At 38.5% G+C, this 14182-nt stretch overlaps 2 protein-coding genes and 1 pseudogene across 2 annotated transcripts; 1 reads left to right on the top strand and 2 right to left on the bottom strand.

Moving 5' to 3' along the window:
* Positions 1-5513: 5513 nt before the first annotated feature.
* Positions 5514-6481, bottom strand: LOC148735114 (uncharacterized). The gene has a single exon (XM_088755318.1). The coding sequence runs from the start codon at positions 6410-6412 to the stop codon at positions 5516-5518; it is 897 nt and encodes a 298-aa protein (XP_088611444.1). The 5' UTR covers positions 6413-6481; the 3' UTR covers positions 5514-5515.
* Positions 6480-7505, top strand: LOC148735113 (uncharacterized). The gene has a single exon (XM_088752873.1). It carries the CDS (start codon positions 6480-6482, stop codon positions 7434-7436), a length of 957 nt encoding a protein of 318 aa, XP_088608999.1. The 3' UTR covers positions 7437-7505.
* A 512-nt stretch (positions 7506-8017) lies between these two features.
* Positions 8018-8802, bottom strand: LOC148735112 (uncharacterized; annotated as a pseudogene).
* Positions 8803-14182: the final 5380 nt, after the last annotated feature.

The following is a 14182-nucleotide window of genomic DNA, read 5'->3' as shown; positions in this document are numbered from 1 at the left end:
AAATAAAGCTTTGAAAATGGAAGCTGGACATTCCACTTCTATTTAAGTCAAGTCTTCCGGTCACTATAGAACTACTCTAATTTGACTTTCAAAAACTTTTAAATAGGCTTCCTTAGAGAGTGTTCAGTCAGTAAATAAATGATAGGCACAGGTGATGCTGTTAGTGATAAAGTATATGTTTGCAGCTTGGACTTTAAGATTTCCAATGAGAAACAGACTCACGCAAAAGCTTTTGGAATCCACAGTAAACTAGCGGTAGCCACAGCTTTTTCAGAGATAACTTTTTCAGAGATACATGATATTTTAAGATTGGTAGACGTAGCCGGAATTGCTGAGTAAACGTACATCGAAAATTTCCGATAAATAATATGCAATATCTGCATCGCTTGCCATTGCCCAAATATACTCCACTAAAGAAACTAAGACATCAGATTATTCTTTTCTGGTGAATTTGAAAAAGAGCGCGAAACATTTTTTCAATACCGGAACCTGAAACCGATTTTGGAAGGGCACAAGGGCGGTTTGAGCTATGGAAACAAAGCAAATCTGTCGTGCAGCTACTCGTTTCCGTAGCCGAAACCGCCCTTGAGGTTTAGTGTCTTTGATTTCTTTTTTTTATATCGGCGAAAATAAACCTTAAGCGACAGAACTATGCTGGATGTGATGTTTACTGAGCCAGATGTTTTCTCTTTACTCAAAACTCACACGAAATAGACTTAAAATTTGAGCACAGCAAGAACAGGGAGCGTTCGGAGTCGTAAATCGTCGGTAGTTCGGCTCTAATTATATTCCAGTGATTTAATTTCATTCCCCGGCACGTCCAAGGGCACTTTGAGATATGGAAAGAAGTCTTTACTTGTAAACAAAGGTAAGATGCATAGCGTTAGGATCAGTTTGGGCGCTTTTAGGAAACTTGGTTCGACAAAATGGGGGGTTCAAGAACTCGAGGTTGATAATATGTTTTACTAAGGCGAATAAACGCCTTTTGGTTTGAGTTTTCGGGATTTTGAAAAAAACATTATGGGTATGGGTAGGAACACTCCCAAGTCTTGTTTTTTATTATTCATATTTTATTTTACCCTCAGTCTGCATTTCGACCCTGGTCTGCAGTCTGCATTTTACCCCTGGTCTGCAGTCCGCAGTCTGCATTTTACCCTCAGTCTGCATTTTACCCCCGGTCTGCAGTCCGCAGTCTGCATTTTACACTGACGAATTAAAGTTAACCTCTCACACTGAGCTTGGGCTGCCTGTGGTTTAAAAAGCATTGGAGGTGGATACCCAAAATATCCGTGAGGTAATGGGTTCTAATTTATTCAAAAAACATAAAAACGAGGACGGTCGGGCCTCGTAACAAAATGGCGCCGTTATCATCTCTGCCAGTAGTTTACGGCCCTTGCTTTCTAAGCGAAGATATGCCAGGATCATCTTTAAACGGACGGAAACCACTTCAGTTGGAGAATTCTGAATTTAAATTCTGGTTGGAATGCCGCGGGGACTCATGCAAAGTTTACACACGAAAGCTTTGCTTGTGAAACGGTAAGTTTTTGTAACGCGATTCCGCGAATTTATTGCATCCCCGAAGAAAATTGATCCAAAACTTGGCCTTGTGCAAGTAAGAAGTACACCAGTACCTGATGTTGAGACTCAATATGGAATGTGCCCTTGAGGTTTTTATGGGTCGTACCAGCTCGGATACACAGAATCCAACTTTAAAGTTTGGGTGAACATCGACTCAACTGATAGAAGAGATATTGATATGAAAGGAGATTTTGTGAAGGTGTAGTCTGATCGTCCGGGTGAGTGTAGTCCTGAGAAGGACTGTTGTCGGTAGTAGTGCCTGACGTTTCGACAACCTGTGCGGAAGTCATCATCAATTAGGAAAAGAAATCATGAAAAGCTATCACAGGATATGCTATCTCCAAAATCATTTAGCACTGAAAGCACAAAACATGGTTTGAAATATGAAAGCACTGCTTTAAGAGAGTATGGTAGGTACATGGCAAAATCTGGAAAGCCATTAAAAGTTCTATCAAGTGGTCTATGTGTATCCAAAAAGCTCTTCATATTGGGAAGTACACCTGATGCCAGAATAGTTGACCCAGGTTGTAGAGAAGAGTTTGGAATAGCTGAAGTTAAGTGTCCACATTCAAAATTTTCTGTGAACCCTTTAGAAGCTTGCTCAGATCCTAGCTTCTGTTTAGAAGATGTAGGGGGTATCTTGACATTAAAAACAAACCATGCATATTACGACCAAGTGCAGGGTCAAGTGGGTTTGACTGGTGCATCCTGGTGCGACTTCATAGTTTATACCAGAAAGGGTTTAGCTATTACCAGGATTGCACTTGATGAGCAACACTGGAGTACATTAAGGGAAAAATTATGTCAATATTACTTTAAATATTTTCTCCCATTGGTAGCAAAGTCATAGATATGGTTATGCGTGGTTTTATATTGGCCTGATCAAACCAAGTATAGCTACAATCAGTCTAAAGTGAAATATTGTGATTGAAAATCATTTTTTAAATCCTTTGTGTAAGAACAGTTTTCAAATAGTAGAAAAACACCATTACCATGAAATGGTTTGACAACTTGTCAAGTTTTGCATATGACAGTGTTAACTCACATTTTCCCTAAAAATCATATTATTTTAATCCTAATAAATGTTTGCTATTCCAGACAAATATGCTTCAGTGTTGGACTGATAATTAATATGATTATTATATCTGCATCTCTAAATATTTCAAAAAAGAATATCACCCTTTTTCACTGTTATGAATCTTGTCCGTCATATTCACAACTTTTCACCTAAGTGTACAACCATACATTAAATTCTACAGATGTTAATAAAATATGAAAACCATAATAGTTCCATAATTATTTATGTACTAATAATTGGATTTTGAAGATTGCATAAAAATGCACAAATTGACCACATCTGATTGACTGTGCCAAATAAATTAATAGGAATTACCCTATCCCAAATGTGGAAATTCTTTATTTTGTTTATGGCTCTTTCCACATGCACTCTTAAAGATGCAATTGTTTGTGTGTCTACAGTGTCATTTGCACTGAACTGCACCTGGTCTCCTAAAAATGGTGGCATGTTCAATGAAGGGTTGAAGGAGATCTTGAATAAGGAATCCCTTATCTGCCATCACAGAGTCACCAACATCAAACTCTTGCTCTAAGAATCCACTTCGCTCATCAATTTCTCTATCCGAAATTCTTCCTGTATAAAGTGAACTGATAAAACTTATGCTCCCACCAGGTGTAATGCCTATAAGACCTTTCAGGGTCATGTGGTTTTTATAGGAGCTATAAAGCTGACTGTTGAGTAAAAGACTCGAGAGCATTTGACATTTAATCTCCGTACAGTCTATGGTGACTCTTGTAATTGGATATTTATTTTTAAAATCTTCTGGCATATGTTGATCAACTTGTTCTCTTGAAGGCCAAATACAGATCTTACTAGACTTGAGGTATATGAAAGAAATCCAAGAAACTATTATTCGTGGTTCAGTAGACTGGTGGATTCCCTACAAATGGGATAGATGGTCTTCTGGGAATCCCTGCCTAAGTCTACAGAGGGTTAGAAAGAATTCTTCTTTGGGATCAAGCGATCTTGGCTTACCAGGCTTAGCTCCACTGTAATTATTGTCTACATACGATGCATTCTTGTACTTTATGTTTTCGCCATTTTTACCAGGCTGTAAAAATTCCAAAGAGCTCTCAAAGATTTCAGCATTTGGGAAGCCTGTATAGAATAACATTGCAGCGTTATCGTTCAAAAACTTGTTACACTAAAAACTCTTTCATTTTTTCTTTCACTTTTTGGCATTTCTCAATCATACTTTTAAGTTCATCGTTCAGGGCATAACATTCCTCTGCTTTCTTCCTTAGCTGATCATTAAGAGCAGCTACGTTTTCTTCATGCTTATTAATCATAATTTCATTACATCTGATCTGATCTTGTAATTCAGTTACAGTTTCGTTTAATGATTTCGTGTTGTCTAACAGTTTAGGCAGCCTTGAAGAATTCTCCGATATATTATTAAATTCAGCGAGAGTTATATTCGTTTGACAGGCAAACTCTTTTGTTTTGGGTTCAATACAAGTCGGTTCCGTGTTACTATTTGAGTGTGATGGACGTGGTCTCTTTGGACTCAATACGCGCCGTTCTTTGGGAGATTTTCGCTTTCGTGGTGAATCCTGTTTCCACTGAAAAATCGAAGGGACAGCATCTTGCCTCTGCTTTCTCAAACCTGCAAGGGTTTTCGTGAAGTCACTCGCCTTGAAATGGGCCATTCCATTTAAAATCCGCACCCCCCCTATTGAAGGCTTTCCTGTAACACCCGTCCAGAAAAGAAATTTTTTAATCCCCCTTCAGAATTGCCTGAGATTACCCCCTTCAGCATTTTATGTAGCTATCAAGCAAACCAATTGAACCCCCTTCAGAAACTACTCGTGAGAATTTCTGTCAAGGGTACTTTTTATTGCGACCCCTCTCAGAAATATGGTTCAACCCCCCTAAGAAAAAATATAGCATTGACCCCCCCCTCCCCCTAAGAAGTCCTAGGCCTTCAATAGGGGGTGCGGATATTAAATGGAATGGCCCAATGTCTACTACACACCTTGGTATCACGGTCGTCGATCACAAAATTATCATCAACATCTCTTCGAATTGCCTGAATCCATTTTTGTCTCAGGGCTTTATCACTTGGAAAGTGAAAATGAGATATCTTCTCACCATTAATCACGTATGTCTTCGTAGTACACAGAGGGACACAACGATTTAAAACCATATTACGAGTAGAAGTAGGGAAAGGGGGTTTCTGGCACATTTCAAAATACCCTGAAAAGAAGGCAGTTTTGAAAACTGATTTTTTTCATTTTTTATCTCATTTAAAAAAAAGAACGATGTTTTTCAGGCAAAATGATTGGCGCAGTTTCTTTCAAAAAAATAAAAGCAAAATTGAAGATTTGATTCAGTGGGTTTCTGGCACAATTTCCTGAAAAACAGGGCAGTTTTTCTCATTTTCAAAAAAACAACCATGATTTCAAGGCAAAATGATTGGCGCAGTTTCTTTAAAAAAAATCAAAGCAAAATTGAAGAATTTTGAGACTACATTGATTCTCAAGACAATCTCAAAATTCGTTTGAACCATCAGAAAAAACTAATGGCAATATCTCAGAAAAAACTCATGATCGCGTTATTAATAGGTCACACTTTCAAGCTCTCTGTTGACGATGTTGAGCTGAGCATCAGAAAGAATGAAGATGTGACATTTAACATTTCCTGAACCTGATATCCTTTTCTGTTAATTGCAAGATGAACTCCATCTTTTGTATTCACCAATTTCAATCCTGAACCGTGAAGATCATTGTCATTCATGCTTCTAAGATCAATAAAGAGACCGAATCTGTCTCCAGCATAAAAGTCTGTTGCATTCATCGCGCTGTTCTCCTTCCCAAATCTTCTAAAGACTTCTTTTCACATATCTCTTGCCTGTATTCCTTAGCTGTAAATCTTATTTGGAATACCATCAACAGTCAGCTTAACATCAGTGATGTTGGGATTAAACGTCTTTTCACTATTTCTTGTTCCTGCTGTGTATGTCTCATAAAAGAGAAGAAGAAGCCCCTTCATAGATCTCCTTGGAACATTGTTGCTCTCATTGATGATTGTGTCGGAACCTTTATCTATTGAGATTGTCTTGAGATGAGTGATATGCTCGTACATGAATCTCTTTCCATTTTTGTAGTTAGAAAGGGATTCATCAGCGAGTTTTTGGCTGTGAATGACTTCATACTCAAGCTGGATGTCAGTCAATTTATAATAAAGTTTTGTTGGGTCGGATCCCTTCACAACACTACCAGCAGGTGCAAGCCTGAGCTCGAAGAGAAGCTCGTCAGAAAGAGCTCTCGGGAAAAAGACTCCATGATCTTTCAAAATATCATGATCCAACGGAATCCTGTACATTTTCCCATAAACTTCATTGAGCTTATTTTCTTTATCAACGCCCGAAGTCTTCTTATCTCCAGCGCTGCATCTGATTTTCGAAAGATCTTCAGACTGAATACCTTCTCTGAACATGTTTGCCCTCTCATTCTCAGTGAAGAAGAGGTCCTCCCAAAGCTTGAATAAATCATAACTATCAGTGTCTTGCACAATTTCTCCTGCAAACTTCAAAGTTAGTCGATCGACAAGAGCTCTTGCTACATTGTTCACGAAGAAACTGTTTGCATGCCCACTGACTGTCAAGTTGAAGATGAGTGCGAGCGATCCAGGCACAAGTACTACCCCATTATCAAGTTTTGGAACTGGAACCCTAAGGACTTCACCAGGGGAAGCACTATTCGGGTTGAATGTTACTCTGTGAATCACACGGTCTGCCTTGAGAGCGTTTGACATCTTTTTTTCAAAACTCGGGCCAATTCTTCAACTGACTTCCATTTTTCATAAAAGATATTTTTAAAAAATGGCAGATTTTGGAGATACTGATCCTCTGTTAGAACATAATGATGATGAAGAAGATGATGAAGGAGACACAACAACACCTTTTCAACCAGACGAGAATTCAACTCCAGGGCCCTCAGGCGAAGAAATTCCAGTGAAGACAATGAACAGAGAGCAAGAAAAGGGCTCAAAAACTGCAGAGACATCTTTTACTGAAGGTAATATTTTTGGTTCGCGAGTTTTAACTTCAAATGAGAATGCATGGGAATCACTTACTACTATTTTTCCTGAGGCAAAAGCTTCAGAACTTGAAGTTTCTTATAGCAAGAAAGGAAGGTTGCAGGTGAAGATGTTTGGTCAAGGCAAGAAGACATATCCTTTGTTTGCTGAAGAAAGAGGCGCAAATAAGCAGAGGTTGAATCCAAGTCTCTCAAAAGAAATTAAAAAATCACTTGGTCCAGAGCGAGAGGTTTTGATTGCACAGAAAGATAAAGAAATTGAGAAGTTGCAACAGTCAATTCAAGATGATCGAGATATTGCTGATGATGAGAATGAAAACCCTGCTATAAGAGAACGAGCAAGAGAAAGAATAGGAGAAAATCAAGAGCAGTTTGATGCACTTGAGAATGAAAGAGAGAGAATAGAAGAAAGATTATCGCTCCGTGGGAGAGTGAGAAACATCTTCAAAAAGTATGGTTTTACAGTCTCAGCTGTTGTTTTGGCAGTTGGAGCAACGATTGGAGTGATTGTGAGCACATTGACAAAAGGCTTGAAGACTGTTGCAAAAGGGGTGGGGAACGGGCTGAAGACTCTTGGAAAAGAGATCGCTGGAATTTTACCAGGTCTCATTGGTTCAATAGTCGGCTTCGTTTTCAGAACTGCTGGCTCAGTGATCAGCTTTCTCGGACAAAATGCTTGGGTTCTGATAATGGGTGTTGCCATATTCATGGTTGAGCGATTTCAAAACAAAAGGCGATGAATCAGGAAGGCTGAGACCAGTCCAACTGAAATCAATCCAACCTTAATTTTATCATGATTTGTATCGCTCTCGCTGGCACTCTCGCTCTCGCTCACGCTTGTCTTCGTAGCCTCAGACTGAACCTCAGTTGAAGTCTTTTGAGAAGTAGGTCTCTTGATTTTCGATAAGCCCTCATTCATATGCTTAACTCCGACTGATTTCATATCCAAATTCACTGATTTATTGACCCCAAACTTCATGTCAGAACTTGCCTTCTTCAGCTTGTTATTATACCCAACTGTCCTCTGTGTGTTCAAAAGAAGATTTGAAGGCATGAGCCAATTACCTGGTAAGATTGCAAGATCAAGTCTGACTTTCGCCTCATCAATCGCGAGCTGAAACCTCTGTACGCTCTTTGAGATGTCTGTCATTCTGATCGCATCCTCAACTAAAACAAGGAACTCACGCTGAGCCTCTTTCGCACTTCCTGATAAACCCAAGATGGACGATCTTACATTGACTTGTGAACCAAGAATACAATAAACAAATGACTCAATCGACTGATCAATCTTGCCATCCCGGCTTGTGTCAAGCCTTCTGACTTATCTGCCGTGATTGCCTACTTCTTTGAAGCGGAAGTCTGTGCTTGACGAAATTCCAAATTCTGAACACAATCTTTTGAACGACGGCTGATCGTAGTGGTTATTCGTCTGACTGAAAGTTGAGTCGCCCGGGAGAGCCGATTCACTCAGTATTCCAGCCAGCTCAAAGAGAATTCTTCTGATTGTGAAATAAATGTGAAACTGCAGAAGCGACTTGATCTGTTCTGGAACCATGTCAAGCAGTTCGCGAGAGATTCCACAGCCTAAAGTAGCACACCACACAGCAAAGTTGAGTTGTTGAGCCCAGTAGCTCATATTCGGCCCAGCAAGCCATCTCTTGGATTCTGCGCCTGAGCTGTGCTGAATTTTCATTCTTGTGAATATTTCTCTAAATTTGCTTCGAAATATTGATTTGGGGTGACAAATATCTTTATCTCTTCATTAAGGTGACTTTTCAAAGTCTCGTGAAATGGAACTGCTGGAACCTCTTTAATTGCAGAAGGATTCAAAGTGAGCTCGATGGGAAATCCTGCTATTCCAAGCGCTCGCTTCTTTTCATCATCCCAGTCTTTTCTGATTGATTCTGAGACTCTAGTTTGAACACCATTAGCTTGATTTAAGTAAACTTCTGCTTTTCCCTGTTTTTTGCTAAAGAATGTTACCATCACTTCGAACTTGCTCAAATCTGCGTTCGGATATGCTGCTTTGAAATCATTCCAGGCTTTTGTTCTTTTTTTCTCAGCAATTCTTTTTGCTTCATCTGATCTTAACCACGCAGTTAACATTTTAATTTGTTTTTTAAATCAAAATGGTTTTTTTGACAATTATTGAAGTTTCAAATGATTTCACAGTTCTCTTCAAAGAACCTCTTTTGAATCTTGGTGAGCGAAGTGGCTGGCGAGCTGTTCTCTTTACAACTCATAGCACAACTTGAGTCGCTCTGGAGAAATCTCTATATTTGATGCTCAGGACAATTCATCTGTAAAGACAATTCCTGAAGGAAATTATTCACAGAAAAGCATTGGCGAAGCTCTTGAAGATCTATTGAAAAACGAAGGAGTCAAAGTACGACTGAATGCCACACAGGCAAGTTTGGAAATTGAAAATCTTAAAAACAAAAAGATTCTTCTTAATGATCTGGCTGATCTTCTTAGAATTAAACCGCGTTTGCAAAAAATCAATTTTGTCAAAACTTTTTCATCATTTCACAACTATCTTGTCCGCTGTGATCTGTTCGATGAGAAAGAAAATTTATTCAATGGCAAGCCGTCACAAGTTCTTGCGTGTTTGGACATTACAGGAAAACGCTTTAAAAAAATAAACTATTTTTCTGAAACCCCATCACCGCGAAAAATATCTCAAAGGAATGAGATCACATCAATGAAGATTTCTGTGACTGATGAAAATGACAAAATAATTGATTTTAATGGAATGCCAATGAGATTTGAGTTTGAGATAATCTAATTATTAAAAATGTCTGCTGAAAATATTTTACCAAGTGCACCACCGCTTTATCCTTCTCTCCCAAATTCGGGCTCTGATTTCAGGTTGAAAAAGAACTGTTATTGCCAGAAGGAAATTGAAAATGAGATTTCACATCACCAGAAAGTCGCAAAAAAATACAAGGGAGTAAAAGCTGTGTGCCGCATAACATCGTCAGTCACATCTATCACGGCAGCTCTTTTGGCGATAGGTGGTTTCGCAGGTGCTTTGAGCAGTGTGGGAATTATAATTTCTGTGCCTTTGACAAGCATTGCGGGTTCGCTTGCTTTAGCGACTGCTGCGACGACTCTCGCAAACAAATCTCTCGTGAAAAAGACTGAAAAACATGAAAAAACCGTCTCCCTCGCTGAAGCGAAGCAACGAACAATCAGCCGACTCGTGTCAAAGGCCATGAAAGACTCTTCGATAACAGATGCCGAATTCGCTTCGATACTGAGCGAAATTGATCAATATTATTCTCTGAGAAAAGAACTCAGACGAAATTCTCCAGAGAAAGTTCAGGAAGCCAAGCGGGCAGAGACTGCAAATCTCAGAGAGGAAAAAAAAAAAGAATACCAAAAAAATTGGACTCTTTGCTTACACTGGTGCCCCCTACACTGGCAAAGAATTGAGAATTGAATTCGACAAAAGACCGAGTGGGTTTTCTTTGTTTATTTCAAGACAAAAATCATGAAATTAACATATTTGCTTCTTACACGGATTATTTGGCATATGCTATTTCAAGGACTGGACTGGACTGGACTGGACTGGACTGGACTGGACTGGACTGGACTAGTAAAACGCGAACTAGTAAAACGCTGACTACTAAAACGCGGACTAGTAAAACGCGGACTAGTAAAACGCGGACTAGTAAACGCTGACTAGTAAAACGCGGACTAGTAAAACGCGTACTAGTAAAACTCGGACTAGTAAAACGCGGACTAGTAAAACGCTGACTAGTAAAACGCGGACTAGTAAAACGCAGACTAGTAAAACGCGGACTTAACAACAACAACAAAAAAAACAATTTCTTACGAAGGCGATCACAAGACTTAATGGCGAGCCAATTCAGTGAGTGACAATCCCTGTTTGACCTTTAACCTACAAATGGGTTTGACATGCGCCAGATACAAACGATTTTATAAGCTTAGGCTAACAAAGAAGTAATTTCATTCAACAGCAGTTCAAAATCTTAAAATACACTTTCGTCGTAAATTTCTCATCTGGAAACTCGATTTTTCTCTTACATTAAAAATTGTTTATTTCGTCGTAAATTTCAGGGCAGAAACGCAGGAATTCGATGAATAAAAGTCGCATTAAATCTCCTTGTGTCTAGATAGAAAGAGTCTCGCTGACTTCAGCTTTTCGGTGGAAGAAACACCGATTTACACACGCCATTACAGAAAACAAACAAGCAGACTGACAACTCAAAAACACCTATTTGCATTCACTTACAATTTGAAACGCGGACTAGTAAAACGAGGACTAGCAAAACGCGGAATAGTAAAACGCGGACTAGTAAAACGCGGACTAGCAAAACGCTGACTAGTAAAACGCGGACTAGTAAAACGCGGACTAGTAAAACGCTGACTAGTAAAACGCGGACTATTAAAACGCAGACTAGTAAAGCGCGGACTAGTAAAACGCGGACTTAACAACAACAACAACAACAAAAAACAATTTCATACGAAGGCGATGACAAGACTTAATGGCGAGCCAATTCAGTGAGTGACAATCCCTGTTTGACCTTTAACCTACAAATGGGTTTGACATGCGCCAGATACAAACGATTTTATAAGCTTAGGCTAACAAAGAAGTAATTTCATTCAGCAGCAGTTCAAAATCTTAAAATACACTTTCGTCGTAAATTTCTCATCTGGAAACTCGATTTTTCTCTTACATTAAAAATTGTTTATTTCGTCGTAGATTTCAGGGCAGAAACGCAGGAATTCGATGAATAAAAGTCGCATTAAATCTCCTTGTGTCTAGGTAGAAAGAGTCTCGTTGACTTCAGCTTTCCGGTGGAAGAAACACCGATTTACACACGCCTTTACAGAAAACAAACAAGCAGACTGACAACTCAAAAACACCTATTTGCATTCACTTACAATTTGACTTTCTGTGACATTTTAAAACGCAACAGAGGTAAATCTTCGAAGATTAATCGTTGTTGGAAATAAAGAATACTTTCCGCAAGATCTCTGTTTTTCTCTTTACGAGAAAATCGTCACATGATCAATTAACTCGTATGTGTTTGTCACACCAGTACTGCTGTTTCTTCAAAAGCGTATGCTCTCTTTCCTCTTTAATTGACAGGTGTCACATCGTGACAGTTACTTTTCAAAAGTCTGTTTGAAAATTTGTTCGGAAGCCTTTTAACTACCTTTACAAATAAAAATTTTTCTGCGAAAGCTTTCTCTTTAATTTGAATAACATTTATTTTCTTTATAACTCACTCACTATCAAATTGTTAAGTTCAAGGAGGATATTCCCGTAATTAAAATCGTAATTGTAGCTCTAAATCATTCAGGTTCTTCAAATTAAAGAGAAAACTTTCGCCGAAACATTTTTATTTGTAAAGGTAGTTAAAAGGCTTCCGAACAAATTTTCAAACCTTTTTTTAAAAGGTAACTGTCACGATGTGACACCTGTCAATTAAAGAGGAAAGAGGCATACGCCTTTGATGAAACAGCAGTACTGGTGTGACAAACACACACGAGTTAACTGATCATGCGACGATTTTCTCGTAGAGAGAAAAACAGAGATCTTACAGAAAGTATTTCTTATTTCCAACAACGATTAATCTTCGAAGATTTTACCTCTGTTCTGTTTTAAAATGTCACAGAAAGTCAAATTGTAAGTGAATGCAAATAGGTGTTTTTGAGTTGTCAGTCTGCTTGTTTGTTTTCTGTAAAGGCGTGTGTAAATCGGTGTTTCTTCCACCGAAAAGCTGAAGTCAACGAGACCCTTTCTGTCTAGACACAAGGAAATTTAATGCGACTTTTCTTCATCGAATTCCTGCGTTTCTGCCGTCAAATTTACGACGAAATAAACAATTTTTAATGTAAGAGAAAAATCGAGTTTCCAGATGAGAAATTTACGACGAAAGTGTATTTTAAGATTTTGAACTGCTGCTGAATAAAATTATTTCTTTGTTAGCCTAAACTTATAAAACCGTTTGTATCTGGCGCATGTCAAACCCATTTGTAGCTTAAAGGTCAAACAGGGATTGTCACTCACTGAATTGGCTCGCCATTAAGTCTTGTGATCGCCTTCGTATGAAATTATTTTTTTTGTTGTTGTTGTTGTTAAGTCCGCGTTTTACTAGTCCGCGTTTTACTAGTCCGCGTTTTACTAGTCAGCGTTTTACTAGTCAGCGTTTTACTAGTCCGCGTTTTACTAGTCCGCGTTTTACTAGTCCGCGTTTTACTAGTCCGCGTTTTACTAGTCAGCGTTTTACTAGTCCGCGTTTTACTAGTCCGCGTTTTACTAGTCCGCGTTTTACTAGTCCTCGTTTTACTAGTCCGCTTTTTACTAGTCCCGTTTTACTAGTCAGCGTTTTACTATTCCGCGTTTTACTAGTCTGCGTTTTACTAGTCCGCGCTTTACTAGTCCGCGTTTTACTAGTCCAGTCCAGTCCAGTCCACGAAATACCATATACCCGCTGAATCTGTGATGACTTATCCAAAAAGAATCTTTTTCCCCCTTTTTCCCCTGAGATTTTCCAAATCTCACAAATAATTTTTTCTGGTCTGATCTTTTTTTGATGAAATTTCTTTGATTATCCAGCGCATATTTAATAGCAGAAGAATTCGAAATTCCACAATGTTTGGCGGCTTCGCCGAGTGATTGATATTCTTTGCGAAAACCGGTTTCGTCGCTCACTTCGACCTTCCGTTTGTTTTTTAAAGGACAATAGCCGAGTATTTCTTTCAATTCTTTGCTTGGAATCTTGTTTCTGTATGTTATTCCACAGCCTTTGGCAATTTCTCTGAAATCTTTTGTGCTTATTGGTAGCAACCGCGTTTTCAAATTTTTCTTTTCTTCCATTTTTTTATATTTTTTTTTTATATTATATAAAAATGTCAGGAAGTCGAGAAGCGAAGCGCGAAGCGAAGCGAAAAGAATTAGAAATGGATGAAGCAGACAAAGAATTCCGCTTTTTCTGTAAATTTCGAGATCCAGCAAGAAAAATAAAAACACAAACAGTGAGAAGATTATTAAAACCATTCGAATGGACTCTTGATGATTATGATCTTCTTAGCGACGAAGAAAAGAGAGAAGTTCACAGAAGACTCAGAAAAAGCAAAACTTTTCTCGTTCAAAGGCGCCTTCAAGCCAAATATCTTGAACCGAGAAAGGAATATCAAAAATGGTTGAGAGACGAGCGTGAAAAGATAACAGGCCATCAATTCACAATGATGTACATAGATTTTGTTCTCATTCACAGGATAAAAAATAAATTTTGGAAAAATAGAATAGAAGATAGATTAAGACTGAAGAAAACTTATCACTTTCCAAAAGATATTGATGATGACCTCTTTCTGCTTTTGACAAATGAAGAAATAAATGATCGCTGCGAAGGCGGGCGAGGGGAGCTCAGAAAAATTTTACAATTTACTTTGAAAAGAAAAGCAGATTTTTATAATTACTACACTGATCTTATTCCAGCAAATTTCCAAA

The sequence above is a fragment of the Stylophora pistillata genome, chromosome 3 (genome assembly GCF_964205215.1).
Source record: "Stylophora pistillata chromosome 3, jaStyPist1.2, whole genome shotgun sequence".
Taxonomy (NCBI): Eukaryota; Metazoa; Cnidaria; class Anthozoa; order Scleractinia; family Pocilloporidae; genus Stylophora; species Stylophora pistillata.
Note: the sequence above shows the minus strand (reverse complement) of the source record. Positions and strands in the feature narration are given on the sequence as shown.